Here is a 22,067-nt window from a genome sequence, read left to right as displayed (position 1 = left end):
ACACAGCGGGTAACTGATGTGCCTTGAAAACACTTGAAGATTGTAGAAGATTAAAAGGCCACATTGAAGGCTTCCTCGACATTGACTGTAAATGTCTGATGCTGTTTGTGTTACTCACAGAGTCCTCCCAACATTATCCCAATTGATGAAAAGTTTGCAAATCCACAAAGGGCGTATGTAGATAACGTCTCTGCTCTGACCTGCAGGGACAAAACCGAAAACGTAAACCTTTTCCACACTCTTCTCGTAAAGACCCTAATTTACAAACAGATGGAGTTTAATTTAGATAAATGTGAGGTGTTGCATTTTGGAAAGGCAATCCAGGGCAGGATTTATACAGTTAATGGTAAGGTCCTGGGGAGTGTTGCTGGACAAAGAGACCTTGGAGTGCAGGTTCGTAGTTTCTTGGAAGTGGAGTTGCAGGTAGACAGGGCGGTTAGATGGTATTTGGCCTTTTTTGATTGGTGCATTGGGTATAGGAATTGGGAGTTTATGTTGTGGTTAGGCCACTTTAGATCGTTAGTCATGATGTGGAGGTGCCGGTATTGGACTTGGGTGGACACAGTTAAAAATCGCACAACATAGAACATAGAACATAGAAGAATACAGCGCAGTACAGGCCCTTTGGCCCTCGATGTTGCGCCGATCCAAGCCCACCTAACCTATACTAACCCACTATCCTCCATATAGCTATCCAATGCCTGCTTAAATGCCCATAAAGTGGGAGAGTCCACCACTGCTACTGGCAGGGCATTCCATGAACTTACGACTCGCTGAGTGAAGAACCTACCCCTAACTTCAGTCCTATATCTACCCCCCCTTAATTTAAAGCTATAAATCAGGTGATGAAGGAGCGTCGCTCCGAAAGCTAGTGTGCTTCCAATTAAACCTGTTGGACTATAACCTGGTGTTGTGTGATTTTTAACTTAGTTAGTTAGGCCACTTTAGAATTTCTGATGAAGGGCTTTCGCCCGAAACGTCGATTTTCCTGCTCCTCGGATGCTGCCTGACCTGCTGAGATTTTCCAGCACCACTCTAATCTTGAATCTAATCTCCAGCATCTGCAGTACCCACATCTGCCCACTTTAGAATACTGTGTACAACTCTGATCTCCCTTCTGTGAAACTTGAAAGGGCTTAGAAAAGATTTACAAGGATGTTGCCAGGGCTGGAAGGTTTGAGTAAGAGGGAGAGGCTGAATAGGCTGGGGCTGTTTTCCTTGGAGCATTGGAGGTTGAGGGGTGACTTTATGGAAGTTTATAAAATCATGATGGGCACGGATAGGATGAGTAGACAAAGTCTTTTCCCTGGGGTGGGCGAGTCCAAAAGTAGAAGGCATAGGTTTAGGGTGAGAGGGGAAAGATATAAAAGGGACCCAAGGAGCAATTTGTTCCAGCAGAGGGCGGTACGTGTATGGAATGAGCTGCCAGAGGAAGTGGTGGAGGCTGGTACAATTACAGCATTTAAAAGGCATCTGGGTAGGTAAATGAATAGGAAGGGTTTGGAAGGATATGGATCAAATGTTGGCAAATGGGAATAGGTCAGATTGGGATGTCTGGTCGGCCTGGACGAGTTGGATGAAAGGGTCTGTTCCGTGCTGTATAAATCTAAATAAAGCTGGAACTAAACCATTTGACCCCTCAAGCCCGTTCCATCATTCGATATGATCATGGCTGAGCTGACTGTGTTTGGAATTCTGCATTGACAGTGAGTTGCTGATAAGATTAGATTAGATTCCCTACAGTGTGGAAACAGGCCCTTCGGCCCAACAAGTCCACACCAACTCTCCAAAGAGTAACCCACCCACACCCATTCCCCCTAACTAATTCACCTAATTCTACGTGCAATTTAGCATGGCCAATTCACCTGACCTGCACATCTTTGGACTGTGGGAGGAAACCGGAGCACCCGGAGGCAACCCACGCAGACGCGGGGGAGAACGTGCAAACTCCACACAGAGAGTCGCCCGAGGCTGGAATCGAACGCGCGGGTCCCTGGTGCTGTGAGGCAGCAGTGCTAACCACTGGGCCACCGTGCCGCCCCATTTATCCTGCCCAATAGGAATCTATTCACATCCTTCTTAAAAGTATTCCATCACCAGACTCCAAAGTTGTCTGAGGCAGAGCATCAAAATCGCAAAGCCCTCTGAGAGACAGAACCTCTCCTCCCAGGCCCAGAAGGACGAGCCCGAACTTTAATCCTTTGGTTTTGGAGGTTCTGGACTCATCCACAGGGGGGGGGGGGGGGGGAACATCCTTTCCCTTGTCAACACCCATTTCGGATCGTCTGTCCTTTAATCAGGTCACCCCTCACACGTGTAAACTCCAATGGAAACTAGGCCAATCTGTCAAATTGTGACACGTGAGATTGTTTCCTGGCCTGACTGGATGGGAAATCAGCAGAGCCTGAGGCTGGCTGATGTTAGGGAGATAGGCCACAGTATCCCAGGCACCCATGTACAAATCCCCCATGTACAAATCCCCATGTACAAATCCCCCATGTACAAATCCCCCATGTACAAATCCCCCATGTATAAATCCCCCATGTACAAAACCCCATGTACAAATCCCCCATGTATAAATCCCCCATGTATAAATCCCCCATGTACAAATCCCCCATGTACAAATCCCCCATGTACAAATCCCCCATGTACAAATCCCCCATGTACAAATCCCCCATGTACAAATCCCCTATGTACAAATCCCTCATGTACAAATCCCCTATGTACAAATCCCCCATGTACAAATCCCCCATGTACAAATCCCTCATGTACAAATCCCCCATGTACAAATCCCCCATGTATAAATCCCTCATGTATAAATCCCTCATGTACAAATCGCCATGTACAAATCTCCCATGTATAAATCCCCCATGTATAAATCCCTCATGTACAAATCCCCCATGTACAAATCCCCCATGTATAAATCCCTCATGTACAAATCCCCATGTACAAATCCCCCATATATAAATCCCTCATGTACAAATCCCCTATGTACAAATCCCCCCTGTATAAATCCCTCATGTACAAATACCCATGTACAAATCCCCCATATATAAATCCCTCATGTACAAATCCCCTATGTACAAATCCCCCATGTATAAATCCCTCATGTACAAATCCCCATGTACAAATCCCCCATATATAAATCCCTCATGTACAAATCCCCTATGTACAAATCCCCCATGTATAAATCCCTCATGTACAAATCCCCCATGTATAAATCTCCCATGTATAAATCCCCCATGTATAAATCCCTCATGTACAAATCCCCCATGTATAAATCTCCCATGTACAAATCCCCCATGTATAAATCCCTCATGTACAAATCCCCCATGTATAAATCCCCCATGTACAAATCCCCCATGTACAAATCCCCCATGTATAAATCCCCCATGTACAAATCCTCCATGTATAAATCCCTCATGTATAAATCCCCCATGTACCAATCCCCCATGTATAAATCCCTCATGTACAAATCCTCCATGTATAAATCCCTCATGTATAAATCCCTCATGTACAAATCCCTCATGTACAAATCCCCCATGTACAAATCCCCCATGTACAAATCCCCCATGTACAAATCCCCCATGTATAAATCCCTCATGTACAAATCCCCCATGTATAAATCCCCCATGTACAAATCCCCCATGTATAAATCCCTCATGTACAAATTCCCCATGTACAAATCCCCCATGTACAAATCCCCCATGTATAAATCCCCCATGTATAAATCCCCCATGTACAAATCCCCCATGTACAAATCCCCATGTACAAATCCCCCATGTACAAATCCCCCATGTACAAATTCCCCATGTACAAATCCCCCATGTACAAATCCCCCATGTATAAATCCCCCATGTACAAATCCCCCATGTACAAATCCCCCATGTACAAATCCCCCATGTACAAATCCCCATGTACAAATCCCCCATGTATAAATCCCCCATGTACAAATCCCCCATGTATAAATCCCTCATATATAAATCCCCCATGTACAAATCCCCCATGTATAAATCCCTCAGGTACAAATCCCCTATGTACAAATCCCCCATGTATAAATCCCCCATGTACAAAACCTCCATGTACAAATCCCTCATGTACAAATCCCCTATGTACAAATCCCCCATGTATAAATCCCTCATGTACAAATCCCCATGTACAAATCCCCCATGTATAAATCCCCCATGTACAAATCCCCCATGTATAAATCCCCCATGTATAAATCCCCCATGTATAAATCCCCCATGTACAAATCCCCCATGTATAAATCCCCCATGTACAAATCCCTCAGGTACAAATCCCCTATGTACAAATCCCCTATGTACAAATCCCCCATGTATAAATCCCCCATGTATAAATCCCCCATGTATAAATCCCTCATGTACAAATCCCCTATGTACAAATCCCCTATGTACAAATCCCCATGTACAAATCCCCCATGTATAAATCCCCCATGTACAAATCCCCCATGTATAAATCCCCCATGTACAAAACCCCATGTACAAATCCCTCATGTACAAATCCCCTATGCACAAATCCTCATGTATAAATCCCCCATGTATAAATCCCCCATGTATAAATCCCCCATGTACAAATCCCTCATGTACAAATCCCCTATGTACAAATCCCCATGTACAAATCCCCCATGTATAAATCCCCCATGTACAAATCCCCATGTACAAATCCCACATGTATAAATCCCTCATGCACAAATCCCCATGTACAAATCCCCCATGTATAAATCTCCCATGTACAAATCCCCCATGTATAAATCTCCCATGTACAAATCCCCCATGTATAAATCCCTCATGTACAAATCCCCCATGTATAAATCTCCCATGTACAAATCCCCCATGTATAAATCCCTCATGTACAAATCCCCCATGTATAAATCCCCCATGTACAAATCCCCCATGTATAAATCCCTCATGTACAAATCCCCCATGTATAAATCCCTCATGTACAAATCCCCCATGTACAAATCCCCCATGTACAAATCCCCTATGTACAAATCCCCCATGTACAAATCCCCCATGTATAAATCCCCCATGTATAAATCCCCCATGTATAAATCCCCCATGTACAAATCCCCCATGTACAAATCCCCATGTACAAATGCCCCATGTATAAATCCCTCATGTATAAATCCCCCATGTACAAATCCCCCATGTATAAATCCCTCAGGTACAAATCCCCTATGTACAAATCCCCCATATATAAATCCCTCATGTACAAATCCCCTATGTACAAATCCCCCATGTATAAATCCCCCATGTATAAATCCCCCATGTACAAATCCCCCATGTACAAATCCCCCATGTATAAATCCCCCATGTACAAAACCCCCATGTACAAATCCCTCATGTACAAATCCCCTATGTACAAATCCCCCATGTATAAATCCCTCATGTACAAATCCCCATGTACAAATCCCCCATGTATAAATCCCCCATGTACAAATCCCCCATGTATAAATCCCTCATGTACAAATCCCCTATGTACAAATCCCCTATGTACAAATCCCCATGTACAAATCCCCCATGTATAAATCCCCCATGTACAAATCCCCCATGTATAAATCCCCCATGTACAAAACCCCATGTACAAATCCCCCATGTACAAATCCCCATGTACAAATCCCACATGTATAAATCCCCATATACAAATCCCCCATGTATAAATCCCTCATGTACAAATCCCTCATGTACAAATCCCCCATGTATAAATCCTCCATGTACAAATCCCCCATGTATAAATCCCTTATGTACAAATCCCCTATGTACAAATCCCCCATGTATAAATCCCTCATGTACAAATCCCCATATACAAATCCCCCATGTATAAATCCTCCATGTACAAATCCCCCATGTATAAATCCTCCATGTACAAATCCCCCATGTATAAATCCCTTATGTACAAATCCCCTATGTGCAAATCCCCCATGTACAAATCCCCATGTACAAATCCCCCATGTATAAATCCCTTATGTATAAATCCCTTATGTACAAATCCCCATGTACAAATCCTCCAAGTACAAATCCCATTTACAAATCCTTATGTACAAATCCCCCATGTACCAATCCCCCATGTATAAATCCTCCATGTACAAATCCCCCATGTATAAATCCCTTATGTACAAATCCCCTATGTACAAATCCCCATGTACAAATCCCCCAAGTACAAATCCCCATGTACAAATCCTTATGTACAAATCCCCATGTACAAATCCCCCATGTATAAATCCTCCATGTACAAATCCCCCATGTATAAATCCCTTATGTACAAATCCCCTATGTGCAAATCCCCCATGTATAAATCCCCCATTTACAAATCCCCATGTACAAATCCCCCAAGTACAAATCCCCATGTACAAATCCTTATGTACAAATCCCATGTACAAATCCCTCATGTACAAATCCAGCCAAGTTTAATGATTTGTTCTGAGCTGATTCGCCAGATGGATTGAATTTAGCTGTGAACTGGGCTGAATTGTCCCATTGGTTTTTGGGGGTGGGGTGGGAAGGGGCAACTTTGCTAATACACAGGGGGAGGGGTGAGAGGGGGTGGTCTTATCAGAGAGGACCTATCTCTGGGCTCACTGAGAGATTACAGGCATCAGACAGTGGAGAGGGGTCAGGGAGCCGCACTGAGGGAGGCACGCAGGAGAATATGAGGAAGTGAAAGGGATGGAAACTGAAATGAGAATTTCAGAGTGGCTGTGCCCCTCCTGCCAAAAGGCTCTGGGCCAGAGTTGTGTCCCTTCCAGACAGCGGGCCCCTCTTTCGGACACTCTGGGATCCAACAGCACGCCTAATCCAATCCACCCATCCTTCTGGCCCCACACCCATACTGTACCTGGCCAGCTCTGTGCACAGGACACCAAATCCACGTTGAGCTTGTCCTGCTGTTGGAATGCACTGGGGAGTTATTCCTGTGTAGTTAATCCCTTTCTGCCATTCCACCTAGGATCCAGAAACTCAGATCCTCCTCAAACCTGCCGCGGTAGCTGCTAGTCGGTTTCTAAACCAAGACAAATTGGAATTGGATGGAACATTGAATTGGCACCACCTTTGGATTTGAACCAATGAGGGGAAGGGTGAGCTGACGCGCTTTTTGGGACTGCCCCAGTCATAGAGTCATACAGCACGGAAACAGACCCTTGGATCCAACTCGTCTGTGCTGACCAGGTTCTCAAAATAAACTAGTCCCATTTGCCAGCATTTGGCTCATATCCCTCCAAACCCTTCCTATTCATATACTCACCCAGATGCCTTTTAAATGCTGTAATTGTGCCAGCCTCTACCACTTCCTCTGGCAGCCCATGTGATACACTCACCACCCTCTTTGTGAAAACATTGCCCCTTAGGTCTCTTTTATATCTTTCTCCTCTCACCCTAAACCTATGCACTCTAATTCTAAACTCTCCCACCCCAGGCAAGAGACTTTGTTTATTTATTCTATCCATACCCCTCAGGATTTTATAAACCTCTATAAAGTCACCCCTCAGCACTTGACAATCCAGGGAAAGAAAGCTCCAGCCTAGCGAGTCTCTTCTTTGAGATTAAACCTTTAGCTCTTGCTGATCCTGCACGTACTTACAGAAATCCACTGCTTCTTGCCGTTGATGAACTCTTCGACGCCATTCAAGCGGTTGTTCTGGTAGACAGAGAGTTTCTGGTAGGCCACAAACTCGTTGAGGAACAGCTTGATCCCAATCAGTTCAGCAACGAGGAAGGAATCGTTCCAATCCACTCCCATCATGAAGGCGATGGGCATGAAGACATAGGAACAGATAACCTGCAAGTACAACATCGATCAGAGCACATGCCAATGGCAGTCAGCTTTCAACAGTATCACAGTCTCTGCAGGGTACAATGAGGTCATCAACCTCCATAGTGTTGGAACCCAAATTGTCTGCTATGGACCAGACCAAGCCCACTCATAATATATATATATCAACGTTTATATAACTCGATATCAAGGAGATAGCCCAGACCCAACCTTTTATCTTATCAAGGCAAGTGCAAGGTGCTGTGTTCCTGTTAGATTAGATTCCCTACAGTATGGAAACAGGCCCTTCGGCCCAACTAGTCCACGCTGACCGTCTCCCACCCAGACCTATTTCCCTCAGACTAATGCACCGAACACTATGGGCAATTCAGCATGGTTACTTCACCTAACCTACACACCTTTGGACTTTAGGAGGAAAGCCACGCAGACACGGGGAGAATGTACAAACTCCACACAGACAGTCGCCCAAGACTGGGATCGTACCTGAGGCCCTGGTGCTGTGCGGCAGCAGTGCTAACCACTGAGCCACCTGTTGGTCAAGCAACTTGGCTTTAAACAAGACACACTTTATTCTAACACCACAGTTAATAAACAAGCAACAAAAAAAGAAAAATTGGCATAATTTTAACTCTATCAAAATACTTAACAAAATAATATATTATATAACTCTTACTCATCAACTGTTCCATTAAAGTAGCATCCCATAAACACACCCTCAGCAAAGGCAAATTCAGCAAAACACATCTCCCTCACTTCTTATCTCCAGGAGTAGGAACATGGACAGAATGAATCGAGCAGCAGAGAGAGAGGGAGAGAGGGAGAGAGAGCTGTATCTAGCAGCTTCAACTTCAATAACCCAACTTCAACAATTGAAAGCAAAATGAAACTAAAACCCTGGTTCTGTGGGAGCCTGACTCCACTCACCAGGCTTCTTTTGTTTAATTTTTGGAAAAAAAAATATATATTTACTCTGCTTTCCATGGAGCAGACACCTTGGTACCAGGGTTACAACACCAATCTATTAGTAATGAAATAGATTTTAACAAGGCTTTTGATAAGGTTCTCCCTAATAGGCTCGTTCAGAAAGTAAGGAGGCATGGCATACAGGGAATCCTGGTTGTCTGGATACAGAATTGGCTGAACTATAGAAGACAGAGGGTGATGGTAGATGGAAAGTATTCAGCCTGGAGCTCGGTGACCAGTGGGTATTCCGCAGGGATCTGTTCTGGGACCTCTGCTCTTTGTGATTTTTATAAATGACTTGGATGAGGAAGTGGAAGAGTGCATTAGTAAGTTTGTTGATGAGGTAAGGTTGGTGGAGTTGTGGATAGTGTGGAGGGCTGTTGTAGTTTGCAGTGGGACATTGACAGGATGCAGAGCTGGGCTGAGAAGTGGCAGATGGAGTTCAACCTGGAAAAGCTTGAAGTGATTTGTTTTAGAATGTGGAATTTGAATACAGAATACAGGGTTAAAGGCAGGATTCTTGGCAGTGTGGAGGAACAAAGGGATCTTTGGGTCCACATCCATAGATCCCTCAAGAATGCCAACCAAGTTGAAAGGCATATGGTGAGTTGGCTTTCATTAGCAGGGGAATTGAGTTTCAGAGCTGCGAGGTTATGCTGCAGCTTTATTAAGCCCTGGTTAGGCCACACTTGGAATATTGTGTTCAGATCTGGTTGCCTCATTATACAAAGAATGTGGAAGCTTCACATTGGAGCGAAGAGGATGAGAGGTGATTTGATAGAGGTGTACAAGATGATGAGAGGCAGAGATAGAGTGGATAGGCAGAGATAGAGTGGATAACCAGAGACTTTTTCCCAGGTGGAAATGGTTATCACATGGGGGCATAATTTTAAGGTGATTGGAGGAGGGTTTTGGGGAGATGTCAGAGGTCGGTTCTTAACACAGAGAGTGGTGGGTGCGTGGAATGCACTGCCAGCGGTGGCAATAGAGTCAGGTACATTAGGGACATGTAGGTGACTTTTGGATAGGCACATGGAAAATAGTACAATGAAGGGTATGTAGGTTAGTTTGATCTTAGAGTAAGATAAAAGGTCAGCACAGCATCAAAGGCTGAAGGGCCTGTATTGTGCTATACTGTCTCTGTTCTAAATAATAGAACTTTTGGAACAGCTTAAGGGACTGAAGGGTTTGAGTTATAAGGAGAGGCTGGGACTGTTTTCACTGGAGTGTAGGAGGTTGAGGGGTGATCTTATAGAGGTTTATAAAATCATGAGGGACATGGATAGGGTGAATAGTCAAGGTCTTTTCCCCAGGGTAGGGGAATCCAAAACTAGAGGGCATAGGTTAAGGTGAGAAGGGAGAAATTCAAAAGGGACCTAAGGGCTAACTTCCACCCAGAGGGTGGTTTGTATATGGAATGAGTTGCAAGAGAAAGCAGTAGATACAAGTAGAGTTACAACATTTAAAAGACATTTGGACAGGTACATGAATAGGAAAGGTTTAGAGTGATATAGGCCAAATGCAGGCAAATGGGACTAATTTATTTTGGGAGACCTGGTCAGCATAGACTGGTTGGACTGAAGGGTCTGTTGCCATGCTGTCTGACTCTATGAACTCTCTTCAACAGAAACAGGGCAGGCAAATCCCTCTTAAAAGTACATTTTGCCACATAAGTTCTCATTAACTCTGTTCCTCTCTCAGCTGCCAGACCAGCCCATGTTTGTGTGATTACTTCTGATCTCCAGCATCTGCAGGACATTAAAGAAGGCAGTGATGAGCCAGCAGGGTGTGTGAATCCAGCCCCTGTGATCAAACCTCACCCTTCCCAGCAACAACCCGGCTCTCCTTCCAATCAACCCCATAGGTTGCTATGGCAACATACACTTCCACGCGCATGTTGTAGCCTAAAGCTATTGATAGTGACAACTGCCATTGACGTGTTAACCTGATTGGCAGAGAAACCTGAAGTGGGGATTGTACCTGGAGGCATTCTGAAGAAGGGTCACTAAGATCCGAAACGCTAACTCTGATTTCTCTCCAGAGATGCTGCCAGACCTGCTGAGCCTTTCCAGCAAGTTCTGATCTCGGTTTTGAACATGGAGGGTCAGGCTCAGAGACAGGGACATTACCCACTGGGCCATGAGATCTCCTGAGGAGTCACTGCTCTCTGGGAAAGCATTTGTTTCTCAAGAGAAGAGAAACCTGAAGAGGTGTTGAAGATCATGAAAGACTTTCATTCATGGGACGTGGGCATCGCTGGCTTAGCCAGTATCTAGTTGCCATTGAGGAGGGGATGAGCTGCCTTCTTGTACCGCTGAAGCCTATGTGCTGTAGACCCACAATAATGTTAGCTAAGGAATTCCAGGATTTTGACCCAGCGGCAGTTAAGGAATATTTTCCCAAATCAGGATGCCAAGTGGCATTGAGGTGGTGGTATTTGATAGGATTGGCATTGAGGTGGTCTCACTGCGAGGGAGATAAATCTGGGAGCCATAATTACAAGAGGGTCAACAATAAGTCGGATTGGGAATTCAGGAGAGATCTCTCCATCCTGAGAGTGACTAGAGTATGGAAATTGGAACGAAAAGGAGTAAAATTATTAGTAGAGGTTGCTGGAAAAGCTCAGCAGATCTGGCAGCATCTGTGGAGAGAAAGCAGAGTTAACGTTTTAAGTCGAATGTTTCCTTCCTCATAACAAAAGGAGGAGTTGAGTTGAATAACATTGAAGACAGACCAACATGCGAGGGTGAAAGGAGTAGTTTGTTGATACAGTTGAATGAAGTGAGTGGGCAAGATAGAGCAGAAGGTGGGAAACTGTGAAGCTGTTCGCTTTGACAGGAAAACTAATAAAAAAAACAGACTGTTATTCAAATGGAGAATTCTGAGGTGAGTCCGTAAGACTTGGAAGCAGAATTAAGCCAGTAGGCCCACTGCGTCTGCTCCATCATTCAATGAGATCATGGCTGATCTGGTAATCCTCAGCTCAACTTTCCTGCCTTTTCCCTACAACCCTTGGTGCCCTTATTGATTAAAACACTGATTATCTCAGCCTTGAATATACTTAATGACCAATCCTCTACTGCCCTCTGGGTAAAGTGATTCATTATGGTCTGGGAGAGGAAATTGCTCCTCACCCCAATGTTCAAGGGGTAGCCCCTTGTTCTGCGATTATGCCCTCTGGTCTTCGGCACTCCCCCCAAAGGGGAAACAAACTTTCCACATGAACCTTGACAAACACCCTAAAAATCCTTTATGTTTCAATAACATTTTTTCTTACCCTTCTGTACTTCAACAATCAGAGGTACATCATGCTCACTCTCTCCTCAAAAGGCAGTCCACCAGTATCTGCCTAATGAACCTTCTCTGGACTGCCTCCAATGACAGTCTAACTTAGATAAGGGGACCAAAACGCTTCACAGTATTCTCGGTGTTGTCTAACTAGTGCCTTGTATAGTCTTAGCAAAACCTCCATATTTTAATATTCTATTCCTTTCGAAGTAAAGGCTGACGTTTTGTTTGCCTTCCCTGAACTTGGATGATTTTTCTGATTCATGCTTATTCTTTCTCTAAATAATATTTGGCTCTTCTGTTCTTGCTGCTAAAGTGCAGATACCTCACATTTTTCCACATTATATTCCATCTGCTAAGTTTTCGCCCACACACTTAACCTGCTTCTATCCCCGTGGACTCCTTGCATCGTCCTCAACACCAGCCCTCCCATCTATTTTTGTGTCAACTGCAAATTCAACTATAGTACATTCCCTTTGCTCATCCAAGTCATTAATACAGATTGTAAATATTCGTGGACCCAGCACTGATCCCCATGGCATTCCACTAGATACAAGGTGCTATTCAGAAAATGCCCCTTTAACTCAAACTCTTGACTCTCCTTGAGTTAGCCAATCCTTGCGAATATACTAGCCCCAACACCATAAGTTCTTATTAAGAAGCCTTATGTGCAGTACTTGACCAACATCTTTTCCAAATATTTCACACCTATTGGTTCCCCTTTCCCTTTCTTGCTTGTCTCCTCCTTAAAGAGCTGGAATTAATTTGTCAGGCAGAGTGCCCCCCCCACTTTGAGAAAATATGCCAACTCTGCTTTCTTACTTTATGCGTTTGTAAATGTTCTGCTATCACAGCCTTTATAACAAACTCTAATACCTTCCCAAAGACAGACATGCATGAGGATCCTCCTACGCTCCAGTGAGAAAAGTCTATCCAGCCTCTCCTTAAAACTCAAACCCTCCACACCTGGCAACATCCTGGTCGGTCTCTCCTCAACCCTCTCCAGTTTAATAATCTCCTTCCACTAACAGTTACAGGAAATGTATTTGCCAAGTTATTCACAGCAAGTTCTCACAACTGGCAATGACTGAATAATCTTTTAGGTGGGCGGCACGGTGGCACAGTGGTTAGCACTGCTGACTCACAGCGCCGGAGACCCGGGTTCAATTCCTGCCTCAGGCGACTGACTGTGTGGAGTTTGCACGTTCTCCCCGTGTCTGCGTGGGTTTCCTCTGGGTGCTCCGGTTTCCTCCCACAGTCCAAAGATGTGCAGGTTAGGTGAATTGGCCGTGCTAAATTGCCCGTAGTGTTAGGTAAGGGGTAAATGTAAATGTAGGGGTAGGGGTATGGGTGGGTTGAGCTTCGGCGGGTCGGTGTGAACTTGTTGGGCCGAAGGGCCTGTTTCCACACTGTAATGTAATGTAATCTAATCTAGTCTGTTTCGTGCAACCTTGGTTGAGGGATAAAGGGTTGAACAGGACACCAGTGGAGATCTCCTTCATGACGGTGGGTAGGATAGTTCACCCCCACTTGACACAGCACTTAATGTCTCATGGGTAACACACAGATATTATTCCAGTTTTTAGACTGGATTATTCAAGCAATGATCTCAACCACAAACCCCATCATCATGAGGCAGTGAGCTCTATTGGAAGAACTTGACCTGAACTTGACACAGCCCTCAAAGTTAGCGCTGATCAGAGATACCACAATCTGAGTGAAATCTCAGTGAAACCACGATACCCGGTCGACATGGTCAAAGATTACACTGTTACAATCAGGAAGATGATGACAGAGCTTCGCTGAACAAATCGCTGATGGGGTAATAAGGTCACTATCCCCGAATGAGGTGGTGAGGGTGTGGAACTCACTGTCACAGGAAGTGGTGGAAGCCGGGGTGAGGATAGAAATTCCAGCCTCCAACGCCCCCCGCTACTCCCAGCCTGAGCCACATACAGCGAGAGAACTGTGGATGCTGGAAATCAGTAACACAAGCAGAGATTGCTGGAGAAACTCAGCAGGTCTGGCAGTATCTGTCAAGAGAGAAACAGAATTAATGTTTCAAGTACAGTGTCTCCTATGTGGAGGCTTATAATTAATAAGGGGCATGGATAAGGTGATTGGGAAATATCTTTTCCCAAGGGTGGGGGATTTCCAGATGAGGGGGCACATTTCTCAGAGAGGGTGGTACGTGTCTGGAATGAGCTGCCAGAGGATGTGGTGGAGGCTGGTACAATTGCAACATTTAAGAGGTATTTGGATGGGTATATAAATAGGAAGGGTTTGGAGGGATATGGACTGGGTGCTGGTAAGTGGGACTAGATTGGGTTGGGATATTGGGTCAGCATGGACGGGTTGGACCAAAGGATCTGTTTCCATGCTGTACATCTCTCTGACTCTATGACATGAAGGGCAATTCTTTTTACATAGGGAGTGGTTTTTACATGGAATGAACTGCCAGAGGAAGTGGTGGATGTGGATACAGTTACAATGTTTAAATGACATTTGGATAAGTACATGAATAGGAAAGGTTTGGAGGGATATGGGCCAGGAGCAGGCAGATGGGACTAGTTTGGTTTGGGATTATGTTCAGCATGGACTGGTTAGACTGAAGGGTCGGTCTCTGTGTTGTAGGATTTTGCGACTATGGTTCTATAATCCTCTTGGAATGTGATGAGAAGTCTATGTATGACCTCAGGAAGAGTGCAGTTGGCATCGTGAGTGAACTTGCTGACATGTTGGAGGGATGCTGAGGCAATTGGCAGAGAAGGGTTTCAGGATACCGCCTGGTAAGATGGACAGGGGAGACTGTGCTGTTCGCTTCATTGCAATTTTTCAATTATGATGGGATGGGACTTAGTGGTCAGACAAAATTGTTTCCAACAGCTGAGAGGTCCAGGATGAAAAGGTACAGATATCGTATGGAAGATTGGTGACTGAGGACCAGGGCAGGATAGCTTTTTCCCTGGGAGCACTGTGAAAACCTCAAGCAGATGGACTGCCTGAAACAGAAAGCACATCATGAATAAAGTCCTGCAGGTAACAAACACAGAAAGTGTTTGAGAAATGTGGCACGGTGTCTCAGTGGTTAGCACTGCTGCCTCACAGCACCAAAGACCCGGTTCGATGCTGCCCTCAGGCGACTCGCTGTGTGGAGTTTGCACATTCTCCCCCTGTCTGCGTGGGTTTCCTCTGAGTGCTCTGATTTCCTCCCACAGTCCAAGGATGTGCAGGGCAGATGAATTGGCTGTGCTAAATTACCTGTAGTGTTCAGGGATGTGTAGGTTAGGTGTACAAGTCAGAGGTTAATATAGGGAAATGGGTCTGGGTGGGTGAGTCTTTGGAGGGTCGGTGTGGACTTGTTGCGCTGAAGGGCCTCTTTTCCACACTGTAGGAATTCTATGATTCTAAACTCAACAACATCTGTACAGAGCTGAAAATGTATTGCTGGAAAAGCGCAGCAGGTCAGGCAGCATCCAAGGAGCAGGAGAGTCGATGTTTCGGGCATGAGCCCTTCTTCAGGAAACATCTGTACAGAGACAGATAAACCGAGTTAATGTTTTGCATCCAGAATCTCTTCCGAACTCAAATCATTTACCAGTTTCCAGCAGTTTCCAGTTACCATGGCAATCCAGTAAGCTGAAATAAATGGGAAATCACCAAGAAATGTATTGAAATGGAATCAATTGTGAAAGCAATGACTTACCAAATGAATGAATATCCCTCCATTCCTTAAACACCCCTATCATATCTGCCTCCACCCCCCCCCCCCCCCCCCTCCCCCCCCCACTCCAAGGCAGCGCATTCCTGGCACCTACCACTCTCTGTGGAAAAAGACTTGTCTCTCACATCTCTTTAAAACTTTCCCCCTCTCATCTCATTCCAATTCTGAGAAGAAAATTCTGACTATCAGCCTCTCATAGTTATAAAGTTAAAAATCACACAACACCAGGTTATAGAGTTGAAAAATGTGGTGCTGGAAAAACACAGCAGGCCAGGCAGCATCTGAGGAGCAGGAGAATCACCAGGTTATAGTCCAACAGGGTTATTTGGGAGCACCAGCTTGGCATTTACTCCACAACCACCTGATAAAGGAGCAACACTCCGAAAGCTAGTGCTTCCAAATAAACCTGTTGGACTATAACCCGGTGTTGTGTGATTTTTAACTTTAGAGTCAGGATTAGAGTGGTGCTGGAAAAGCACAGCAGGTCAGGCAGCATCCAAGGAGCAGGAAAATCGATCTTTCGGGCAAAAGCCCTTCATCAGGAATGGTTGATTGTTAAATTTTAAACCCCAGTCCAACACTGGCTCCTCCACATCAGGACTCTCATAATTTTATAAACTTCTATCAGCTCTCCCTTCAGCCTCCATTGCTCCAGAGAAAACCACCCTAGCTTGTCCAGCCTCTCCTTATAGTTCATTCTTTTGTTTGAACAAAAGATTCCATTTTATTGCGTTCCTCGGGTGATTTCCCACTTATTTCGGCTTACTGCCTTGCCATGATCCCTCTCTCTGTAGCTGTAACCTGGTAAATGACCAGAGACTGTCTCTGTGAGAATAGTCTTGGTTGGGTGATACGGTGTTCGGGCCTGTACATCAGGCAGAGGTTCTGATTGGCTCAGCTGCAGACGGTGACACAGTTATACTGTACCTGGAAGCTGAGCTCTGGGTAGTCCACCATCCCTCCGAACCAGGACAGAGCCGCGTTTAAAAAGTCTAAAATTGCCAGAAATGCCAGGAGGTTCACCGCAATATTCGCAACCAGACCAATGGAGGCTGAGGCACCATTACTTGCAGCTTCTAGAATATTCTGTTCTCCTCTGGAAGTGGGGGTTAAAGGAAAGAGAAACATTACATTCACTACAGTAATGCAATCCACTTTTCTCTTGACTGAGGGATGCAACAGAGGGGATTCAGTGACCTTGTGGCATTAGCGCAAGACTATTGATTCAGAGTTGAGAGTATGTTGCTGGAAAAGCACAGCAGGTCAGGCAGCATCCGAGGAGCAGGAGAGTCGATGTTTTGGGCTGGAGCCCTTCATCAGGAATGAGACTGGGAGCCTTGGGGGATGGAGAGAGAAATGGGAGGGGGTGGGGCGGGGGGGGAAGGTAGCTAAGAGTGCAATAGGTGGATGGAGGAAGGGACAAAGGTGATAGGTCAGAGAGGAGGGTGGAACGGATAAGTGGGAAGAAGATTGGCAGGTAGAACAGGTCATGAGGACGGTGCTGAGCTGGAAGCTTGGAATTAGGGTAAGGTGGGGGGAGGGGAAATGAGGAAAGTGGTAAAATCCACATTGATGCTCTGGAGTTGGAGGGTCCCGAGGCTGAAGATGAGGCATTCTTACTCCAGGTGTCAGGTAATGAGGGAGCGGCGGTGGGGGAGGCCCAGGACCTCCATATCCTCGGCAGAGTGGGAGGGGGAGTTGAAATGTTTGGTCACAGAGCGTTGGGGTTGATTGGTGCGGGTGTCCCGGAGATGTTCCCTGAAGCGCTCTGTGAGGAGGCGTCCAGTCTCCCCAGTGTAGAGGAGACCGCATCGGGAGCAACGGATACAATAAATGATATTGGTGGATGTGCAAGTGAAACGTTGATGGATGTGAAAGGCTCCTTTGGGGCCTTGGATGGAAGTGAGGGAGGAGGTGTGGGCGCAGGTTTTGCAATTCCTGCAGTGGCAGGGGAAGGTGCCAGAGGGGAGGGTGGGTTGTTGGGGTGGGGGGGCGTGAGCAATATACTGGGAACTCAGTGGAATATGAATTCAATTTTAAAAAACGTCTGAAATTAAGAGCTTAATGATGACCATGAAACTATTGTCAATTGTTGGAAAAACCCATCTGGTTCACTAATGTACTTCAAGGAAGGAAACTGCCATCCTTACCTGGTCTGGCCCCCATGTGACTCCAGACCCACAGCAACATCATTGACTCTGAACAATTGGGGATGGGTATGAAATGCTGGCTTACTTGTCATGATACGTCCTATCTCTCAACAGCTATCCTGTTCCAGCCCCTGTTCTTCCCCCTCAGCCCTGCAAACGATTCCCTTTCACATTACTTTCTTTAAATATCTTTCTCCCCATGACCCCTTTTGGAAATTATCTCAAATCGATGTCCCCTGTCCGCCTCCGTCACTGGAATTAGTCTCTGCTTATTTGCTCGATCAAAACCATTTAGACATCTCCGTCATTACTGAATATAAGCTGCCAGAGAGCTCACTTTCTTCATGAAACTGAGGTCACTGGTTTTCAAAACATAACTGGGAGAGTCAGTCACATTATTGAGGCCAATGTGCTGGAGGTATGGGTGCAGGGGACAAGGTAGGAGGAAAGCACCAGGTGAATTGTTCATTTGGAGAGCTGGTATAGACACAATGGGCTGAAGGGTATCCTTCCATGCTGTAAGGGTTCTGTTTAAGTTACTGAGTCCCCAGTCCCAGTCCATTAAAGCACTTTCCCTGAGGCAAGGATAGTTACAGGAGTAAAATCTGTGCATGTGTGTGATCAATCCCGACTACGGATGGCAATGAGGTCTCCAGGAGTGGCTGACTGGGAGATTAACTTTAGGTTTAGGGTTACAGTTAGGGTTACAGTTAGGGTTAGGTTTAAGGTTAGGGTTAGGGTTAGGGTTAAGGTTAAGGTTAAGGTTAGGGTTACAGTTAGGGCTAGGGTTACAGTTAGGGTAGGGTTGGGTTACAGTTAGGGCTAGGGTTAAGGTTAAGGTTAGGGTTAGGTTTACAGTTAGGGCTAGGGTTACAGTTAGGATAGGATTAGAGTTACAGTTAGGGCTAGGGTAACAGTTAGGGTTAGGGTTAGGGTTAGGGTTTGGGTTAGGGTTAGGTTTAGGGTTAGGGTTTGGGTTAGGGTTTGGGTTAGGGTTAGGGTTAGGGTTAGGGTTTGTGTTACAGTTAGGTTTAGGGTTAGGGTTAGGGTTAGGGTTTGGGTTACAGTTAGGTTTAGGGTTATGATTAGCATTAGGGCTAGGTTAGGGTTAGGTTTACAGTTCGGGTTAGTGTGAGGGTTACATTTAGGATTAGGGTTAGGAATAGGGTTAGAGTTGGGGTTAGGCTTAGAGTTAGAGTTAGGGTTAGGATTTAGAGTTAGGGTTAGGATGTAGAGTTAGGGTTAGGTTTATAGTTAGGTTTACAGTTAGGGTTAGGGTTAGCTTTAGGGTTTGGGTTAGGGTTAGGGTTTAGGTTAGGGTTAGGGTTTAGGTTTAAGGTTAAGTTTTAGCATTAGGTTTAGGGGTAGGGTTAGGGCTAGGGTTTAGGGTTATCTTAGTTTCACGTGGGTCTTGCAGTGTTACAATATAATTGCTTCCGTTTGTTGGTTTTTGATGTTGTGAATTGGAGGAGGCCAATCTGCCCTTCGAACCTAATCCAGCATTCAATTACATCACCAATGATCAGATGACTCTACATTCCCATGGTAACTGTTCACCGCACCTCACATCCCCAAACACCCCCTTCCCCCCTCTCTCTCATATACACACACCAAGATTCAGTCCAACCCTTCTGAGAAATGTTCAAACGTCTCGGCTTGAACCACTGTTTGAGGTTGAAACTTCTAAAGTCTCTCGGCCCTTTGTCTGATAGAAATTCTCATCTCAACTTTAAGTGGCAAGTTTCTTTTTAGAAAAAAGATGCCAGTTTCATTGATAGCATCTATATCAATGGAAATAGGCTATTAGGCCCAACAAGTCTACACTGACCCTCCGTACAGTATCCCACCCAGACCCAATTATTCTACATTTACCACTGACTAGTGCACCTAACCTACACAACCCTGAACAATATAACCTGCATTTTTGGATTGTGGGATGACCTGTGGAAAACCCACGCAGACACAGGGAGAAAGCTCCACACAGACAGTCACCTGAGGCTGGAATTGAACCTGGGTCTCTTACGTTGTGAGGCGGCAGTGCTAACCACTGATCTACCGTAGAATCTTCACATGAAGAAAACACCCTCTCCACATGCACTGTGTCATAATCCCTCAGATTCCTGTATGTTATGATCAAGTTCTCTCTTAATCTTCTAAACTCCAACATATACAAGTGTAACCTGCCCAATCTTTCCTCATCAGATAATTCCACACAGTCAATTGCCTGAGGCTGGAATCGAACCCGGGTCCCTGATGCTGTGACGCAGCAATGCTAACCACAGTGCCACCCTAAATGGGTTGGACAGAGAGCAGGAGATACACCCAAGGAAATTGGGCTCTGAGATCCCCTTGGCTGGTAAATTATCAAATTTTCACTTCAATTGGTCTGAGTTGAAATCTTTGTGCCATCTCTTTGAAATCAGAGATGACATAATGAAGACAGCCTAAAGTCTTTTACACAATAATATAACGTGGTGATCACTATTAAATTGGAGTCTAATATCACACACCCACAGTCTAGCTTCACTCCTTCTTGACTCATGAACTTCGATTCTTCGAGTTCTGGGTAGCTGAGCTTTGACAGAGCCAATGCACAAGGGGCTGCCATCACTGACGCTGCAATCAGACTGGAGGCACTAATCTGTAAAAGAAGATCACAACATGATCAGATTGAAACAATGGATTGAAAAGTATTTGAATAATCTGCCACTTTCCTCATAACCCATGGATTATTTCAAAAATAAGATTGGAGTCATATTCTGCATTTGGAAGTGGAGCTACATTAACCCAGGAGAAAGTGAGGACTGCAGATGCTGGAGATCAGAGTCAAAACGTGTGGTGCTGGAAAAGCACAGCCAGTCAGGCAGCATCCGAGGAGCAGGAGAATCAACGTTTCGAGCATTCGTCCTTCATTCCTGATGAAGAGCTTATGTTCAAAATGTCGACTCTCGTGCTCCTCGGATGCTGTCTGACCGGCTGTGCTTTTCCAGCGCCACACTTTTTGACGCTACATAAACCCAGCCTATTAAAATGCCAGGCCTCTATTTTGAAGAGCGTTCAATATTTGCAAATACTTTACACTGAGGTTACTGGCAGTATCCTACTCTGTTGGATGCCAGTCACATCCTGAGTGGTGTCAGGGTAAAGAGCAGTGTTATACAAGTCCAGTATATCATTATATAGATTCCAGACCAGATAGGCCTGTAACTATAACACAGTTCCATGATCTCACAATGTCCAATGTTTTAGCAAAAAAGGACCTGCCTCACTCTCTCTGTGTAATGGAGTCAGTTGGTTATCTGTGCATAACGTACAGTAACATTAACAAGTCCAGAACACAGACTGAGTGTCACCCTGTGGTCTTGCAGCCTTATATAAATATCAAGTGCTGCAAATAAACTTCAAGATATCTGATTCAACAGAGCCCAACTTTAAATGGTATATGTAACCTGGGCTGACATATAGAAAACCAGAAATGGCATCACTCAGCTCGGTAACTCTTCTGAAAGGGGGTGGGGTGAAACAGGATTTCTCCCTACTCCACAAAAAAAGTATGCCAATTGAGAAACATTTTAGGCTTCTTTAAAGGGGCCAGGGCAAGTACACATGTTTGGCTTCGTTCAAGAATTTAACTATGACTGAATTGGGATGTCAAAAATATACATATTGAACAATATATCATAGATTCTCAAAGTCACTTGGATTGTGTACAAATATACTTTGAATAAAGTGCCCTAAAACCTTGACTGACTTTTTCAGCTTTGCTTGCTTTGTAAATAATCACCAAGTTTTTAAAATTCTGTTGACTTTAGCTTCAGTGTAATTCTAATTCATATAAATAAATCTGACTTGTGCCTTTAGCCTGTTTGACATGCTGTTTAGTGTTTCGTTTGACATTACAGAGTGTGAGGCAATCCACATGAAACCCTGGTGCACATCTGATTGGTAAAAGGGTAATTGATAGCTCAATTCACAGGAGTAGGCCAATCGGCCTCTCGAGTCTGTTCTGTCATTCTGGTGAATCATGAATGATTCTGATCTTCATTCGAATATGCTATGTAAGCATGTAATACACTTGCATATTGAAAAGGATCAGCCTGAGGTCTGACATTTCTTTAGTAATTACTAAGTACACAGCTTTTTGGGAGATA

General features: G+C 44.9%; 1 protein-coding gene across 1 annotated transcript in view; it reads right to left on the bottom strand.

Moving 5' to 3' along the window:
* Positions 1–22,067, bottom strand: part of slc28a1 (solute carrier family 28 member 1) — a 113,307-nt gene that overhangs the window by 15,439 nt on the left and 75,801 nt on the right. The window contains exons 13-16 of the mRNA XM_087982232.1: positions 20,427–20,557; positions 16,694–16,862; positions 7,600–7,797; positions 119–200 (exon numbers count right to left, since the gene is read on the bottom strand). Coding sequence (XP_087838358.1) covers positions 119–200; positions 7,600–7,797; positions 16,694–16,862; positions 20,427–20,557 — 580 coding nt within the window. The remainder of the gene's footprint in view (positions 1–118; positions 201–7,599; positions 7,798–16,693; positions 16,863–20,426; positions 20,558–22,067) is intronic.

This window comes from Chiloscyllium plagiosum, unplaced genomic scaffold, assembly GCF_037043375.1.
Source record: "Chiloscyllium plagiosum isolate Xiang-an unplaced genomic scaffold, Cpla_swu_hap1 HiC_scaffold_42, whole genome shotgun sequence".
Taxonomy (NCBI): Eukaryota; Metazoa; Chordata; class Chondrichthyes; order Orectolobiformes; family Hemiscylliidae; genus Chiloscyllium; species Chiloscyllium plagiosum.
The sequence above is the reverse complement of the archived record's forward strand: the minus strand, read 5'-3'. Positions and strand labels throughout refer to the sequence as shown.